This window comes from Harpegnathos saltator, unplaced genomic scaffold (assembly GCF_003227715.2).
Source record: "Harpegnathos saltator strain DR-91 unplaced genomic scaffold, Hsal_v8.6 scaffold156, whole genome shotgun sequence".
Classification (NCBI taxonomy): Eukaryota; Metazoa; Arthropoda; class Insecta; order Hymenoptera; family Formicidae; genus Harpegnathos; species Harpegnathos saltator.
The window spans coordinates 323,340-340,874 of NW_020229935.1; the positions used below are offsets into that span (position 1 = coordinate 323,340).

The window sequence follows — 17,535 nt, forward strand, 5'->3', positions numbered from 1 at the left end:
TAGCATGTATTTGCTCAATGATTTCTGGTGTTGATGCGCTTTTTGGACGTCCACTGCGTGGATCATCTTCAATGCTTGTACGACCACGTTGAAACTCAAGTGCTCATTTACAAACCATTGTTTTTGAAAGAGCAGATTCCCCTAACACATTTACCATCTCGGAATGAATTTCCATTGCCTTTAAACCTTTTTTAACAAAGAACTCAATCACTGCACGCTGTTTCAAATTCTCCATTGCAAACAAATATACTGACACGTCAACTTCAATTGGCTTGTAAACACAGAAAGAATTGACAGAATGGAAATGAAATCTAACCTAGGTTCATGTGAAGAGTGATTCTATATAACCTATTACAATTTATAATTCTACCATTTACTTATAGATACCGTTCCGCGAACTTTTCACGCAACCTGTATATATATGATTATGACAGTTACGGTTTTATTACGGTTACGGTTATAGAATTTTTAAATATAAAAATTATGTAATCGCATATTTTATTTGATAAAGCATGCTATAAAATAAATATAGTAGAAATGAATTTCAAAATTAGTTTCTTGTTCAGCACAATCGTTGAAACGCATGTTATCTATATAATATCGAGTGTAATTAGTTGCTTGTAATGCTGCCAATTTAGTAATTGGCTAGTAATTTATAGTTAAATTTTTTGTAATGGATGATTTATCTTGCAATACAAACTAACAATCACATATACTATCACTGTGTGTTTTAAATTGTTCAGTAGACATATGTTCATTATTCATGTTGGAGCAAGAGCAATTCATTAAATCATGGATTAAAAGGATTGTATTGGTGTCAGTGTAAACAGATAACGCATAATATATGGAAGGTATTTAATAATAATTCTTACAACTTTTGGTCACTCGTCATCAAAAGTTTTGTAATGATAAGATTGTAATGTTAGAACAGGCAAAATATATACTTAAAATTCTTACATGTCATTCTTAAATAAAAAATTGTTTGTATGGAAGAATGCTTCAAGTTGCTAGAGTATACCTGTTAAGTGCCTCAAACATTAAGCTTATAATTTGAAAGTCAATCAACTATAAAATGATTACAATTTGAGGTTAATTATATGGAATGATTATGTATGCATATGACTAGGCTTTATATTACAATCATTTTATAGTTGTTGATTTACTGTTAAGGAAAAAGCAAGTTTGAAGCATTTTATATTAGGTGTCGAACTTAATTTTCGATTTTTTTTTTTTTGAAAAATGCTTTTATTTCAATGACAAAATGAATAAATACATTAATCCAAATATTTTCCATTAGTTTCTAGGATTCTTTCCCATTTTTCTGGCAAAAGTTGAATTCCATGTTGGTAGAATTTCTTATCTTTTGAAGCGATCCAATTATCGACCCATTTTTGCACATCTTGTAAATTAGAAAAGTGTGTGTCTTCAAGGGTATGTTGCATCGAATGGAACAAATGATAATGCGACGGAGCTAAGTCTGGAGAATGGGCTGGGTGTGGAAGAATCTCCCACTCAAGCTCTATCGCTGCTTGTTGAAAGGTTCTTACAACATGTGGCCGAACATTGTCGTGCAAAAGCATGATTTCTCCTTGATTACTGACGAGTGATGGTCTTTTCTGCATCAATTCCTCATTCAGACGTTCCATTTGTTGTTTGTAGCGGTCGGTTGTGTCTATTTCATCTGGTTGCAGTAGCTCATGATACACTATGCCTTCCAGATCCCACCAAATACACAACATTACTCTGTGAATATTCCGTCCGGCCGTCGAAGTTGATGGTTGGTCCGGATTCGCCTGTGTCCTTTTACGTTTTAGATTATCGTAATAGAGCCATTTTTCGCCGCCGGTTATGATTCGCCACAAAAAATTATTTTTCATATACCTTGCGAACAAAGAAGTAGCGATAGAAACACGAGCAAAGCTTGCAGCATCATCTAATACATTCAATCTTCCTTCTTTATGAGTTTCTCCTATGACGGATAAACGTCTGGAAACATCTCCGTCGGTGACATTTGATGCTTCTGCCAATTCTTTGGTCGTTTGAAATGGATTTTTATTTGACGATGCTTGCAATCCGTTGTTTCCAAACTTTTTTGACTTTTGGCATGGACGTTGTTTGTCTTCTATGTTAAAATCTCCATTTTTAAATCGTTCAAACCATTTTTCGCAAGTTGTTTTCGATGGAGTATTGTCACCATAAACTTCACTGAGCAATTGATGAGTTTCAGTAAGACTTTTCCCCATATCAAAGTAGAAAAGAGATATACGCTGAAAGAATTCTTCACCATGTTCCATTTTCTTTCGAATAAAATAGGTCGTACTAAATTTTGTTGATAAAGTCAAGACTTCTTTTCAGTTTCTTTTCAGTCACAGTATGGCCGCTAGCTGTGTTCCTTATCGCTGTTCTTGAACGGTTCTTCGTTAGAGAAGAAAGGAAGCTTATTTTCTTAACCTCTTTATTCTCATTCATTCAATAAATGACTGTGCGCTGTAAAACCCCAGGCTGACGCCAATCCCTAGACCCCATGTAATCTGCGTGAATAAAGTATTTGGAATTAATGAATCCAAAAGATTCATTACAGCATTCATTGTGTACTCCTCAAGAATTTAGCATTAATTCTTTAAAAACAGGAACATTATTTATCTTGAAGGCTTCTTCCGCCAATCGATCATAATTGGAGTCAAAGCCTCTAGTGTATAATTTAATCAGTAGTTGGTCAGCTTCTCTAGAGAAATTTGGGCACGTGTATAAGATGTGTTTTAAATACCAGTTATAAGCTTCACAAACGTAGTGTTCATCGTCAATAATGTTTAATCTTTTTAAATGCGAAGAGGTGAGAAAGTGAAACGATCTGAACTTGGCCATGAGAGTAATAACTGAACGCTCAATGGCTTCCACTTCTTTGCAAACCAAGGAATTTTAGAGAAAAACAGGGGCAACGTATATGCAGTCCCCACGATCAAAAAATATACGCAGTTACAGGAACCACATTCAACCGCCACAGAAGCGAACAAAGACTTTTCCCGCTTTATTCTCTGTGATACAAATCATTCTATGGTCTGTTCTTTTTAGCTGCACTTCTGAATTAATGCAATAAATTAGAGTGAGGCAACTATATTTTTTCTCATTCTATTTCATAGTCAAGTCATAAGTCTTAAAAAATTGGCTAACCACAGTCAGTTATTCTTATAAAAATAAATTGGAATTGGCTAATTTCTTAAGGTCTAAAGTTTACTACATCTATTGCACAGTCATGGACAATAGGGTTGTCCGATTTTTATTGAAAAGTTTCGGAACGTTGCCGAATAGTCTAATGAGAGCACTTATCTTCCCACAATTAGTCCTCTTACCACATGGAAAATACATCAAGTGAGATGCCGAGGTAAAGGCTTTTCACACCAATGCGATTATAGCGATGAACAATAAGTAATATCTAATAAGGATTGTTTTAACGCTTTCACTACTGAATTAACTTACTTTGAGGAAATTATTAAAATATTTGGTAGTCCTGCGTTTTTTGGGGCGCTGATTACGAATCTAAAATCAGATTTGCAAAATTCAAAATGGCGGATTCAATATGGCGACCATAATGTACGAAATTGATAAAAATTCTGATTATTATTGATGATACATGGGTTTTTCGAATCGCTGATTACGAATCTTTTGAGTAAAATAATATTGATAGATACAGAATGAAAAAACTAGGAAAATAGAGCTAAAAAGTGTAAAAAAATCAAATTTCGGTCGTTTTTAGAAATATTTATTGTTTATAAAAAAAAGGTTAATATATAGAAAAGGGGACACCTCTCCGATTGTTTTCATTTTGAAATATGTTATAAAGCGTGAAATTCTGAAAGCGTGAACTTTTCCTAATATAACTATAGGGGGTCGCTTGTAGTTTCAGAGATATAACAAGATAAAGTTAAAAATTTTGATGTTAAATTCTAGATATAATCTGACGTTATTTATAGTGCAAAGTTTATATATGCTGTACTCTCTAATCCGTTGCTTATCCTTTAACAAAAAAAAGTATTTGTTTATATTATTTATAAAGTTTTTTACTTGGCAATCGTCATGAATCTGAAACAGTTCGCAATTTGCTTTCAATATGTATGAAACTACACGAATTTCGAAGTCTTATTGAGGATAATGATAAATTAATAGATTTTCTTATTAGTCGGAAAGTTATTCATGGAGATATTAAATGTCTGCGATGTGAAACAGTGTTGAAATTAAATCGTGAGCTTATGCTTTTTAAATGTAATGTAACAAGATACGCAACAGTTCATGTATGAGTGGGGGAGGGGCTGCGCCCCTTCCCTGCACCTCTTCCCACACACACCGCTCCCCACCCCCCTCTCCCGTATGTAACTGCATTAGTATGATGAACAGCATATATTTCTTCCACACATATACTGTTTGCCATACTAAAGCAGATACATATGAGAGAGGGAGTGGGGGGAGGTGTGAGATGGGGCGCAGCCCCTGCCCGCTCATACATGTACTTTTTACCATGCTAGTGCAGGTATTTCATGTTCAATTCATGAAGTTTTTTTTGGAAGTTGATCCGCTAAATAGGAGTTTTACCTTAACTTTATCTTGTTATATCTTCTAAACTACAAGCGACCCCCGTATAGTTATATTAAGAAAAGTTATTCAGAATTTCACACTTTATAACATATTTCAAAATGAAAACCGGAGAGGTGTCCCCTTTTTATATATTTACCAAAAAAATCTAACCTGCGAAAAAATACTGAAAAAAATATGTTTTTGTACAACATCAGAAAAACATTTAGTAAAAATTTCAGACCTCTACATTCAATACTTTCCGAGGAATCGATTTTCCCCTAAAAAAAAGCATTTTTTTCAACTTCGATTTGTTATAAATAATCACAAATGAATAATTGGGTAGAAAAACTTATTGGAGTATGTTGAACAACTATTCAATTATCTGGAAAACTCAAATCCCCGATTAGTTCTTCAAAATTATGTGATTTACAACGCAAAATTGAATCAAGAAAAGGTGGGAAGTATACTTCCCCACTAACAGTGAGAGTTAAAGAAGAAATGAAAGCTTTTTCTTCTTAAAACAGAATTCTCATTAGATATCACTCATAGCACGTCGCTAGTCGCGTTCAGTGTGCAAGATCCTTTAGGAAGATTTTTAGTAATAATGAGAATATTGCGGGCGTCATTCCATGCATGTACATACATTTGTTGCGAATGTAAGCACGCATCCAACATGTAAATAAGGAGAGTATCCGAATGATGTTTCCGAATGCACCTCTAGCAGTGTTTAAGGTCTGTTTAAGGATAGCACCATCTGGTGCTATCCAATTTAAATGTTTACTTTGCAAATTTAATTAGTAAATCGATTTTTTTTGTTTAAAAAATAATCGATGTCATTCAAATTTTTTGGATGAACTAAAATGAAATATTGAATGAAAGAAATTCATTCAAATAATAAAGACAATTTTTAAAGAGTATAAACATATTCAATATATATATATAGTTGAATTTTTTATGACTTCTTATTCAAGGAATTTATTGCCTCATGGAATTTTTAAACATAAAAGTTATATGATCGCATACTTCGTTTAACAAAATTTCCTGCAAAATAAATGTTATAAATATAGGTTTTGATAAATTTTTTGTTCAGTATAAATTCTTGTAGAGCATGTTACCTGCATAATATCGGGTAGAATCGGTTGCTTGTAATGTTGCCAATCTAATAACTGATTTATAGTTAAGTTTTGTGTAGTAGACGACTTATCCTGCAATACAAACTGGCAATCGCGCATGCTACCATTGTCTGTTTGAAACTTTTCAATAGATATATGTTCATTATTTTTACCAGAACAAGAGCAATTCATCAAATCGTGCGTCACAGAGACCGTATCGGTTGTCAGTGTAAATAGATCCTAAAGTATGGAAGATTTTTGATATTAGTCTTTTTTATAATCAATAATATAGTTTGCCCTACAGTAAAAAATATACCTTCAGTTCCTCAGTTGATAATTTTAAAGACCTAAGGTGATTCAGATCTACCACGAATTCACTCAGACCAGCTTTGCTGATTTGTCTTTGGTATATTTTTTCCTCTATTGTACCTGTCGTCAGCAATCTGCAAATTTAATCATGCACAGCTGCATATTTCCAGGTATTACATAGTATAACAGTATGAAGTTTGTGCAAACCTATAAATATAAACATCCTTCTTCTGCCCGTCTCTCCAGATTCTTGCCATAGCCTGCATATCAGACGCGGGGTTCCAATCAGAATCAAATAACACAAGTCTAGATGCCCCTGGTAAATTTAGACCAACCCCACCTGCCTTCGCACTTAATAGGAGGATTTCTGTAATTATCATCTCACTGTCACAATTGATATGTCAATTTTCATACATGCCTTAGATTTCATAAAACTTACTGCTTTCATCGGTTTTCGTGTTAAATTGTTCAATAACTTTCGATCGCGTGGTGGTCGAAGTGGCACCATCTAATCTCAAATACTTCAAACGTTCCACACTACATACGGTTTGGAGAAGATCGAGCGTTTGCGTGTAATAGGAAACCAACACCAACTTCTCGTTAGTGTTCTTCAAGTTTCTCATCAGCGTCTGTACAATTGTAATCTTTCCGCAATATCTTGTAAAATTTTCGTCGTGTTTCGTCGGCGTTACGCGCGTTGATAGAGCGTCATACAGCACACCTCCTTTATCGTTCGTGAACAGACTCGGATGATTGCAAATTTTTTTAAGCGCCGTGATGATAGTCAAGTGTGTAATAGTTTTATCCTGTGTAAAAATTCGGTCGAACCAGGCATCGGTGACGAGAGAGTATAAATCTTCTTGTTTACTTGATAGAGAGCAAAACAATACCATCTCATGCTTACACGGCAGGTACTTATTTATCGTTTCTTGCGTGCGTCTCAGGATGAAACGTTTGGTGCATTCGTGCAACTCCATGGCCCTTTCGTTTCCCAAACTGAGAACGTCGTCGGACGCATGAGGAGATTGAGACGCGACGATGGGATCCTCATAATAATTTCTATATTCGCTTGGAGTACCAAGAATGCTGGGATTAACAAAATCCACTAATGCATAAAATTCCTTCAAGTCATTTTGTATAGGAGTGCCGGTTAAGATAATTCGTTTCTTACAGTTTACCTCGTATAATAACTACAAAATATAATATGAAAATTTATACACTTGCATCGGCATAAGAATTAATAAGTAAATAAGATCAATGAATTACTTTTGCTGCCTTTATATTGCTATTCTTCAATCTATGGCCTTCGTCGCACACGATCAGGTCGAAGGCAATTTCATTAATTTCCATATGACATCTGATGAACATTTCATAACTAATAATCATCACCGAATTTCTTGGTCGACTGGTGAAGTCCTTAGGTTTATTTTTCCCATCCACAACAAACGGAGATACTCTGTGACAGCCTAACCACTTTGCAAATTCCTTCTTCCAATTGTCACACAAACTACTGGGCGCTAGTATCAATGCACGCTTCAAAATTGGTTTGCTATATGGACCTTTCTTCAACATTGTCCAAATTAATGTGATACATTGTAATGTTTTGCCAAGACCCATTTCATCGGCTAAAATCCCACCAAAATAATTTGCTACTTTCAGACCCATCAAACATTCATAGAGAAAAACAATGCCATGTCGTTGGTGTTCTCTGAGCATTGCTACTAAACAAGAGTCAACTGATACTTCCTGCTCCTTTTGCGAAGCTTCCTGACTTATCCATATAGCAGTAGAATTCATATATGGCATCACCAAAGGTTTGCAATTTAATGTCAATCCTTCAATGCAAATTTTTTTCCTTATTTAATAATTTCAATGCTTAATAAAATTTATTTTTCATTCTGTTATAAACTTTGTGAGACCTTTTTTGGGCAATGGAGGCACAAATGCATATGCAGGACATGCCTTAAATTTTTTCTGCAATGGCTCTTCTACTGTTTCTTCCGAACGCTTCTCTGATACTACTGATAGCTCTTCAGATGCTTGATCTATTATCTAAAATATCTGACTGTCAGATTCTCTTATATATACAATATTATATAAACAAACATCAGTAGAGACTCTCACCTCTATTTCTTTGCTTGCTATGATTAATCTGGAACCTTCTACTGCATTGCTTGGATTAACTGTAGCTCTTCCAATAACATTACCATCCAAATCCTGTTGTAATAAAAAGTATGAAAACAATCTATTGATTCAAGAAGTTATAAATTATATGATTATCACCTTAAGCACTGCACTTTTCCCAGCCACTTCTAGCAATCCATCGCCATCCCATGTTTTGTGTTTCTTTGAAGATATTTTGCCATATACCACATTAAAGATACTATACAAAAAATATGATTATTTAAATGTAAATAAGGAATAATCTGTCTCTTTTATAACATCTATTCTTTGGAAACTTACACTTTCGAGCGCGATGCAACAGTTGACGTCTTCTTCTCGCCAGCTGGATTATCATTGGATTTTTCTTTCTTCGACGGATTAGTTTCTACTATGTTATCGTAATTATCATCGTTTTCCCGAATCGCTTCTTCGAACAGACTCAAGATTTGTGAGTTACTTCTAAACGGCTTGGTAGAATTGTTTGGTACTTTTTGCTGATTCCTTGATGCATCGTTAGCTTTTTCGGCGCTTGTTGGTGGCTTATTACGGTTAAGGACGATTAAAGGGGATTGGAATCCCTTGACAGGTTTATTTCGGTACATGGATTCACTGAAATCGACAGTTTGATAACCTACGGTGGCATCCGAAATCGTTTGAATCAAACCGAGCCGAATCACCGACGAGATAATACTGAAGATTGTCAGCCCTGAATAAATTTTCGTGCTGGCGGAGGAATCCCGAGAGGCCTCTGTAACGGCGTGTTGTCTTTCCCCTTGCTGTGCATCGGCAATAGTTGCTAGCTGTATTGTCTTGAACATAGCTAAAGCAATCAATATTATCAGCAGAGAGTAACCTGAGAGCGGCCAATACGACATTTTCTGCGACACCGACTTTCCGCACTGGGAAAGTACGCCATCTGCATCCATTTTGAGAGGGGAACTACGATAGTACATCCACTTTCAGGTCTCAGTGGTAAAATCTGCATATGGTGGAAGTCCATGCTACATCCACTTTCAGGCGGTTTATGTCCGTGCTGCCATGACAGTTGCCATCTCTATGCCAGACTATGCCCGGTGGTTTAAAAAGAGCGGGAGAGAGGGGGGAGGAGCAGAAAAAATAAAAGTACGTATTAAATGTTAAATCTTCGAATATATATTGCCGTATCAAAGTCTCTTCTATAATAAACAATTTGACATGTATGGAGACGCATGATGTATCGTTGTCCGCGTCCCGTTCGTCTTGTTTTTTAATTTAGCACATTTTCGACTACAATGGCGAGTCTCTACTCCCAGTAGAAGCAGAGATATCGACGGAGGAAGGCTGGATATCGCCGGAGAAAGGTTGGAAAACTTTAATCTTCGATATCTCCTAAACGGTTAGAGATACAGGCCTGGCTCTGGTACCAAATTAAAGTCCTTTCAAAACCCTACATTTTCGACTACAATGGCGACTCTCTACTCCCAGTAGAAGCGGAGATATCGACGGAGGAAGGCTGGATATCGACGGAGAAAGGTTGGAAAACTTTAATCTTCGATATCTCCTAAACGGTTAGAGATACAGGCCTGGCTCTGGTACCAAAATGAAGTCCTCTCAAAACCCTACATTTTCGACTACAATGGCGATTCTCTACTCCCAGTAGAAGCGGAGATATCAACGGAGAAAGGTTAGAAAACTTTAATCTTCGATATCTCCTAAACGGTTAGAGATACAGGCCTGGCTCTGGTACCAAAATGAAGTCCTTTCAAAACCCTACATTTTCGACTACAATGGCGAGTCTCTACTCCCAGTAGAAGCGGAGATATCGACGGAGGAAGGCTGGATATCGCCGGAGAAAGGTTGGAAAATTTTAATCTTCGATATCTCTTAAACGGTTAGAGATACAGGCCTGGCTCTGGTACCAAAATGAAGTCCTTTCAAAACCCTACATTTTCGACTACAATGGCGACTCTCTACTCCCAGTAGAAGCGGAGATATCGACGGAGGAAGGCTGGATATCGACGGAGAAAGGCTGGAAAACTTTAACCTTCGATATCTCCTAAACGGTTAGAGATACAGGCCTGGCTTTGGTAGCAAATTAAAGTCCTCTCAAAACCCTACATTTTGCCGTAAATGGCGACTCTCTACTCCCAGTAGAAGCGAAGATATCAACGGAGAAAGGTTGGAAAACTTTAACCTTCGATATCTCCTAAACGGTTAAAGATACAGGCCTGGTTCTGGCACCAAATTAAAGTCCTCTCAAAACCCTACAGTTTGCCATAAATGGCGACTCTCTACTCCCAGTAGAAGCGGAGATATCGACGGAGAAGGGCTGGAATACTTTAACTTTCGATATCTCCTAAACGGTTAGAGATACAGGCCTGGTTCTGGCACCAAATTAAAGTCCTCTCAAAACCCTACATTTTCGACTACATTGACGACTCTCTACTCCCAGTAGAAGCGGAGATATCAACGGAGAAATGTTGGAAAACTTTAACCTTCGATATCTCCTAAACGGCTAGAGATACATGCCTGTTTATTGCACCAAAATATAGTCCTCGAGAAACCCTACATTTTTCCATAAATTACGACTCTCAACTCCCAGTGGAAGCGGAGATATCAACGGAACAAGTTGGAAAACTTTAACCTTCGATATCTCTTAAACGGCTAGAGATACGGGCCTGTTTTTGCACCAGAATATAATCATCTAAAAACCCTACATTTTTCCATAAATTACATCTCTCAGCTCCCAGTAGAATCGGAGATATCAACGGAACAAGTTGGAAAACTTTAACCTTCGATATCTCCTAAACGGCTAGAGATACAAGCCTGTTTTCCTGCCAAAATATAGTCCTGAAAATACCTGTAAAAATTTTTATTAATTATTAATAAACTATTGTATCCCAAAGTATGAGACTATGTTCCTATACTTCCCTAAATTATTCCCAAATGATACAAAAAAATCAAATTATAAAATCTTCAATTTGTCTGCTAACTTCACGACGGTCTCGCCCCGTCGTCGTCGGCCCCGTCGTCCGCGTCGGCGGACGGGCAGTCGGGCGGCCGGGTGCAACGGTGGCGGCTGGCGTGGAGGAGAGATGTCGGGCCACGAGTAACTTGTATCGGAACTATCCGGTAAATGATCGCCAGGCTAGCTACAGTTTATTATTTACAGTATTCTTATTCAAAATCTGGTGATGTGGCTATGTACACTATCTAGGAATCTTTATACAACTTATCCTAATGCTTTATGACTGGTGACCGAGATGAATAGTGATTCTATGGCGCCGTGCGCTGCGTTCTGTCGGAGCCCCGCGACTTAAATGTTCACAGAGTTTAACGCACAATTACCGTTAGACTAGTGGCGAAGACGTCGCTGAGTCTAACACTTCACGAGGATAACTCATGGCTTTTTACGTGGAACGGCTCCTGAGGGTAGCTGGACGACCACAGCATTTCGCAATTGTCTCTCATCGGGTGACGAAAATGTCGCCTCGTCGAATGAAGGTGCGGTGCACCTTCACACAGAATGCGGCGAGTTGGAGTAACGGTAAGTGGGTTACACGGACGGCTCGTGGCCGGCAGATAACACAAACGCGAGAGCTGATGGATCCGCCTGTTGGTGGCGAAGCCACCGCCGCGCTGGGAGAAGTTTGACTATCACAGCGTGATTCTATGAGCGAATATATGAAACGGCAGGTAGCACAACTTAATATATCGCTTCTGCTCGTCGACGACGAAGACCGCCGCCGTGCCGAGAGAAATCAACGAGCACAACTTATCCTAGGCATGTTTATAACGGGACGGATAATAGCCGGGGGCAACAGCACAATTTATGCTATCGACTCTGCTCGTCGGTGGTGAAGATCGCCGCCGGACCGAGAGAATCTGAACGGACAAAACTTATTCTAGCGGTAATACGGACCGACTTGTAGCCGGTGATAGCACAGAAACTTAATTGTAGAAATTCTACTCGCCGGTGACGAAGACGTCGCCGTCTCGAGAGAATCGGGCGGACTGCGTGCCTGATTGAATCCGGTGAACCAGGAGGTTCTCTTAGCCGCGGACCGGTATACGAGCATCGGCTCTTGCTCAGAGTTCCCCCAGTGCCTTTGTCGGCCGATATCGGTATGGGGAACCCTTTACTCACCAACTGACTCACGCCCGGACTTCCTTCTCCTCGACTTCCTCCTGATCTCTCCTAGTGTTCCTTGCTCGGTCGCTGCTCTCGGTGATGCTGGTCGAAGATGACTCATCTAGACTAGATTTCTCAATGATGCTGATCGAAAACGACTAGACACAATCTCTCGATTTTGACGAGAGAACGGATTTTATATCCGATCAGGGGGTTACTCGCTCTCCAGATTTCCGCGTAATTGCGCGCGCTTCGCGCACCGATATTTCGGCGGATCGTCTGGGGGGATCTCCCCGAGCGCCTGTGGCCGGCTCTTCGGGCCGCTTCGGCGTAATCGCCGCTGCATTGATTATCGTGCTATTCTGGGGGGGGGGGAGTCGCGGCGATGTCTCTCGGGCGGCGACGGCTCGACGGTCGCCGACCCGGTAGTCACGGAGGAGAATCTGAAAAAAGATTCTCCGTTACAATTGGTAGAAAAAAACGATATAATAAAAAATGAGGACTCCCACTTAAAAATTTCAAAGTGACCCTCACATGACTTTGACAATACTATTCAAGGTCATATTAATATTACTATAATAATGCATCACTTGAAATTCTACAACTTTTGTATGAAACATTTTTATCTAAAATGTTTTATTTTCGATATATTTGACCGTTCGGAGACTTTTCTATATAATGTGTACGATATTCTGGAGAAGGCGTTAGTGCGGTTTGTTTGGTGCGAAAAATCCCGCAGGACCAACGGTCTTTGTTAGTACTTCGTCAGTGACCGAACTGACATAATAACATAGTGACGAGGTGGCAAATCAGGGAATACGTTCGCTTTTCTAACTGCACTTTCTTTCTATACTCGAAACAAAACAGAAATATATTTGAAACTCGGTGAAATCAACAGGGAGGGACAAGAACGAGTTACAGAAATTGCATTTAAAAGAAACCAAGCCAGAATGAGTGACACGCGCACGCAGGAAACCGCGAGCGATCTGAAGTCGCCAAGGACCGTATCGAAATAGTTGCGAGGTCTCGCCGGAGGACGGCGTCATAGGTACGTTGGTTCATGGTCGTCAGGTAGTCTCGAAATCGTGCGAAACTATTGGTACAAGGAATGGTCATGCGACAAATGACGACGAAAATGTGTATTGAAATTTGATGAGAGAGTGACGACGGACGGATATGCACAGGAGCGGCGACGCTCCCATATGAGGTTAGTTAATGACTTCCAAGTCCGCGACACACGGTCAGTATGATCAATCGACTCGCTCAAGTTGGTATTCTAACGTTGTTGTTATTCTCTTCCCCAAAGATACTATCATAGATGAGATATCTGCCCGACGTGAAACACGTCGCGAGTGCACAGCTCCGACCGCATCACGCAGAAAGAGAGGATGTACTGCCTACAGTGGTTGATCCCTGTGCTACTGATACCGAAACCCGTAAACCCGGCGCTGTTGCAGACCCACGTCATGTTTATGGCGCTCTACCTGATCGGCTTCTTCCTGGAGCGCAAACCTTGTACCGTCTGCAGCCTGGTGTTCCTCACTGCTGTCTTCCTCATCTGCTACAGCGGCAGCGGCAACTGCCTACTGTGGAGCACAAATTGCGATACAGTAAGATGCGATAATGGCTAAAGTCGCGTTATATCCGCCCTAGATTCAAGAATTATCCTTTGTTGATTTCTTTTCGTTGTCTTTTACTTTCCGGCCTTGTTCCGGCAAAACGCTTGGAGACAGTTCTTTAATTCGCGGTAGTGCGCACTCTGTTTGAGTGCAACCGCTTAGATGGCATAGATTGCATAGATAGATATTGTCTAGGTTTGCAACAGGTTACTGAGAATTCTGGGGATGATCTGTCTGCGAGAATTGTTAATGTTATGTTAGACAGTTACATATCGACTGTATATAGACTCTGAGTTATAGAACTTTAAATAACAAGAATTTATATAATGATATACATTTTTTTTTGACAATATTCGTATATAGATCTTAGATTCCTATTGCATTCATTAGCAGTAGTAAGATTTCTAGGATCCAATCTAATTCGAGTTCTACTTGATATATAAAATGGATCGTATAAAAAATTACAGCTGATATATTTTTTTTATACTTATCTCAGCCTCTTGATGAAATCCTTACAATGTCTTCTGTATAATATAGTAGCATTGTGATATAAGAAATTATTTTTCTGAACAGAATTATATATATATATATATATAAAATTCACACATCACACATACATATATATATATGTAGATTCTTTCTAGTACAATATACTTTAAATAATGTATTCGTAATTATTCAAAGCAGCAATTTGTCTTGTTAAATTGTTTGCTTTGGGAAATGCGAAGATTATGAAAATTTTAGATATCATCATGTTGATTAAACTTGAGAATCCCTTAGATGAATTATTTATATGCGTGAAAATAGGTCAGAAAATTAGGTATGGAGAAAATTAAACGATCGATCATCTCTTTGAGAATATAAAGGCCTTTGAAAGAGTGATGGTAATATAAATAAGTTGAAACTTTTCTAAAATAATAATTTTTGTTGTAAAAGGAAATTGATCTTATTAGGGTAGCACCGCAATCTTTAAGTGAATTTCTCCCATATCACTGGCATTATATTGCCAGAAATGTGAATATTTATTATAATTCCCATATATATCCATTTCAGAAGGAGATTAAAGTTAAAGTTTATTTATAATCATTAAAGTTTATAATCATTAAAGTGATGCAAGCCCTGTGCTATAATTTGTTTGTAACTTGCAATTTATATAAATATGTAATATCCAGTATAAATAATGTTACCAATGTAAATACTGATTAGTCATGGTAACCAAAAAATAATATTGATAATGTTGATATGATAGCTTACAAATGCAAGTATGAGAAATTGAATTAAGATTCAGTCGGTAAATCTTTTATATATGTATATCTTCAAAGTGTATAAATGAAGGTCAATTATCTTCCTATGATTACTGTGTAAACTTGCATTGTAATATCTTGACATGAAAGAACTTTGCTCTTATGAAAATTGCAAGTACCTTGTTTGAATAACATTTGTTTGGACTAGAGTGTAAGCATAACTAACGAAAACGTCTGCGACTACATATAAAGATTGTTTATGTTTGTTTTTTGTTGTATAAGCACAAATATAGGAAAATCTGTGATTTCGTTTGTAAACATTCAATTTGTTGAATATGATAAATTTAGCTAGTAATCGAATAGCTAGGTATAATTTCCAAAGGTAAATGTGCTTGAAATATAACATAATAATTGTGTAATAATCCATACTTGCTTCCATCTAAAATGTACATCGTAAAACAAAAATATAAAATTTGTAAAATGTCATGATTTAAAGAACCGCAGCTTTATAATATTAAGAAATAAACAATCTTAAAGAAACTGAATTCATTCCTTATTTACTTTCTCCATAATGTTGTAAGTTATATTTAAGATAGATGTGATTAGTCAGTAAGAGCTTAACGAACAAATTTGGCTATGCTTTCAAATTATTACCTGTTATGTACCATCTTCATAGGACTATTAGTTGGGTGTTGTAATGACAAAAAAACATTACATCTTGTATGTAGTATTTATTTTATATAAAAAAAATTATTGTAGAGCTTTGCCACGACCAAAGCCACCACGAAACTCCAAGTCTCCAGTACCCGCTCCAACGTCTGCCTTTTTGTCTCCAGCACCACCCGGAGCACCACCTGGACCTCGCCTGTATCCCGCGCGATCTTCTGTTGGCCTGGAGCCTTCGCTCCTCGTTGCTGCAGGTCTTGGTCTGGTAGTTTCAGACCTTGGTTGTTTCTTAAGTGTAGACGGTACGATTTCAGGTGGCAGATGTAAATATCCTCGTAAAAATTCAATACCGTCATTGGTAAGGTACCAGTAAAAGTGTCTCCATGCAAACTGTTCCTTAACATACCCTCTTGACTTTAAGGACTGAAAGAATAATCACATACAGAACAAAATTATACATGTATATGGATACAAATTTGAGATATAACAAAAATAATATAAACATTTCACAGCTATAGCTTTTTCCATATTTTGTCCGAGAAAGAATTTATTTTTACCTGCATGGCTTTAATAACTTGGAGATTTGGAATAGTTTCTAACTCTGGATGTTTTGGTGCATGGTAGTCTTTCTTTGCTACCATAACACCTTCCTTGAAAAGATACTCATAAATTGAAACACGATTCTTCTTGGGCATCAACATTCTGTAATGAAAATCGTTCAATTGTGCGAATTAATAAGCATTATATAGGACTTATTAGCAAATAGAAAGCATAGATTTGTCAATTCCCCTGTTCCTTTTTTCTAAATACTCGATAAAATAACAGTATAGATTGATACACATGTTTACTTTAAGGTTATGTTCAATACAACGATTTTAATATCACAGTTATATTAAAAAATTTACTACGATGTCTCGAAATTACATTTCGCGGAGTTTTAATTGTGAATCACAAATGGTTAGATATATCAAAAACTTATTAAATCACGGCACAAAAAAGCCAGTTATGTACTGTATATTAATAAGAAAACGCAATAACAAGTGAAAATATCAAATATAACCGACTACGATCAATCTAGAAAACATCCAGAATTTTAATAAATTTCTTGCTTCTTTGTAATTTTCATAAACAAATAGGATTAAAATGGATATTATCAGAAAATGTACATACTTGATCCTTCTATCCTGTGCCTTCGACAGAAATGGACAACTTAACCAAAGCGACGTTGAGAACTTGGTAGCGGTAGGTCTGTTCTTTATAGCTGCACTGCTGAACTAGTGCAATAAGTTAAAATGAGATAACTATATTTTTTCTCACTCTAACTTATTGCACTAGTTCAACAGTGCAGCTATAAAGAACAGATCCAACATGTTAAATAGCCTCCGCGCATGCGCATCAAAATTGTTTCAGAAAGTATAGGAATACGCAATAACATTTTAGGTTTATTCGTTTTAATTAGGAGTCTACAGAATTCGTGCGTCTCCAGAAATTTCTGTGAACCCAAATTTGATTACACTTTTAGCAATTACAAAGAAAGAAATATATAATCTAGCGTTGAAAAGAAAAAAAATATCGAAGCTACAATGCGTAGTGTATTCATTAATTCACTAAAAGGAACAGACCTTTGGTTTCAAAACGATTTGAGCATTTTGATTTTGATAGAATTTGGACTTATGATCCAATTATAGAATATTATATATAGATAGAGCATTGCGCTAAATTGTAGGGACCTCCAAATGCCA

At 37.3% G+C, this 17,535-nt stretch overlaps 3 protein-coding genes across 5 annotated transcripts; 1 reads left to right on the forward strand and 2 right to left on the reverse strand.

Moving 5' to 3' along the window:
* Positions 1-1,612: 1,612 nt before the first annotated feature.
* Positions 1,613-9,029, reverse strand: LOC105187015 (DNA repair and recombination protein RAD54B). Of its 3 annotated transcripts, XR_003112563.1 has the most exons (11): positions 8,454-9,029; positions 8,274-8,373; positions 8,115-8,207; positions 7,910-8,042; positions 7,257-7,825; positions 6,430-7,180; positions 6,198-6,357; positions 5,998-6,124; positions 5,685-5,921; positions 1,882-2,531; positions 1,613-1,793 (listed from the first exon to the last, which is right to left on the reverse strand). XR_003112563.1 is itself a non-coding variant. In XM_025296698.1 (10 exons), the coding sequence occupies exons 1-10, from the start codon at positions 9,026-9,028 to the stop codon at positions 2,466-2,468; spliced, it is 2,811 nt and encodes a 936-aa protein (XP_025152483.1). In that variant the 5' UTR covers position 9,029; the 3' UTR covers positions 1,613-2,465. The 3 variants fall into 3 exon arrangements, 2 of the variants coding, with proteins under 2 accessions (XP_025152483.1, XP_011145878.2); XM_025296698.1 differs by having other exon boundaries at positions 1,613-2,531; XM_011147576.3 differs by lacking the exons at positions 1,613-1,793; positions 1,882-2,531 and adding an exon at positions 5,513-5,610.
* A 4,001-nt stretch (positions 9,030-13,030) lies between these two features.
* On the forward strand, positions 13,031-14,354 carry bc10 (BLCAP apoptosis inducing factor bc10). Its single transcript, XM_011147578.3, has 2 exons — positions 13,031-13,471; positions 13,571-14,354. The coding sequence occupies exon 2, from the start codon at positions 13,653-13,655 to the stop codon at positions 13,893-13,895; it is 243 nt and encodes an 80-aa protein (XP_011145880.1). The 5' UTR covers positions 13,031-13,471; positions 13,571-13,652; the 3' UTR covers positions 13,896-14,354.
* Positions 14,355-15,838: 1,484 nt separating this feature from the next.
* On the reverse strand, positions 15,839-17,070 carry LOC105187017 (40S ribosomal protein S10). Its single transcript, XM_011147579.3, has 3 exons — positions 16,964-17,070; positions 16,351-16,495; positions 15,839-16,216 (listed from the first exon to the last, which is right to left on the reverse strand). The coding sequence occupies exons 2-3, from the start codon at positions 16,492-16,494 to the stop codon at positions 15,878-15,880; spliced, it is 483 nt and encodes a 160-aa protein (XP_011145881.1). The 5' UTR covers position 16,495; positions 16,964-17,070; the 3' UTR covers positions 15,839-15,877.
* Between the last annotated feature and the right edge of the window lie 465 nt (positions 17,071-17,535).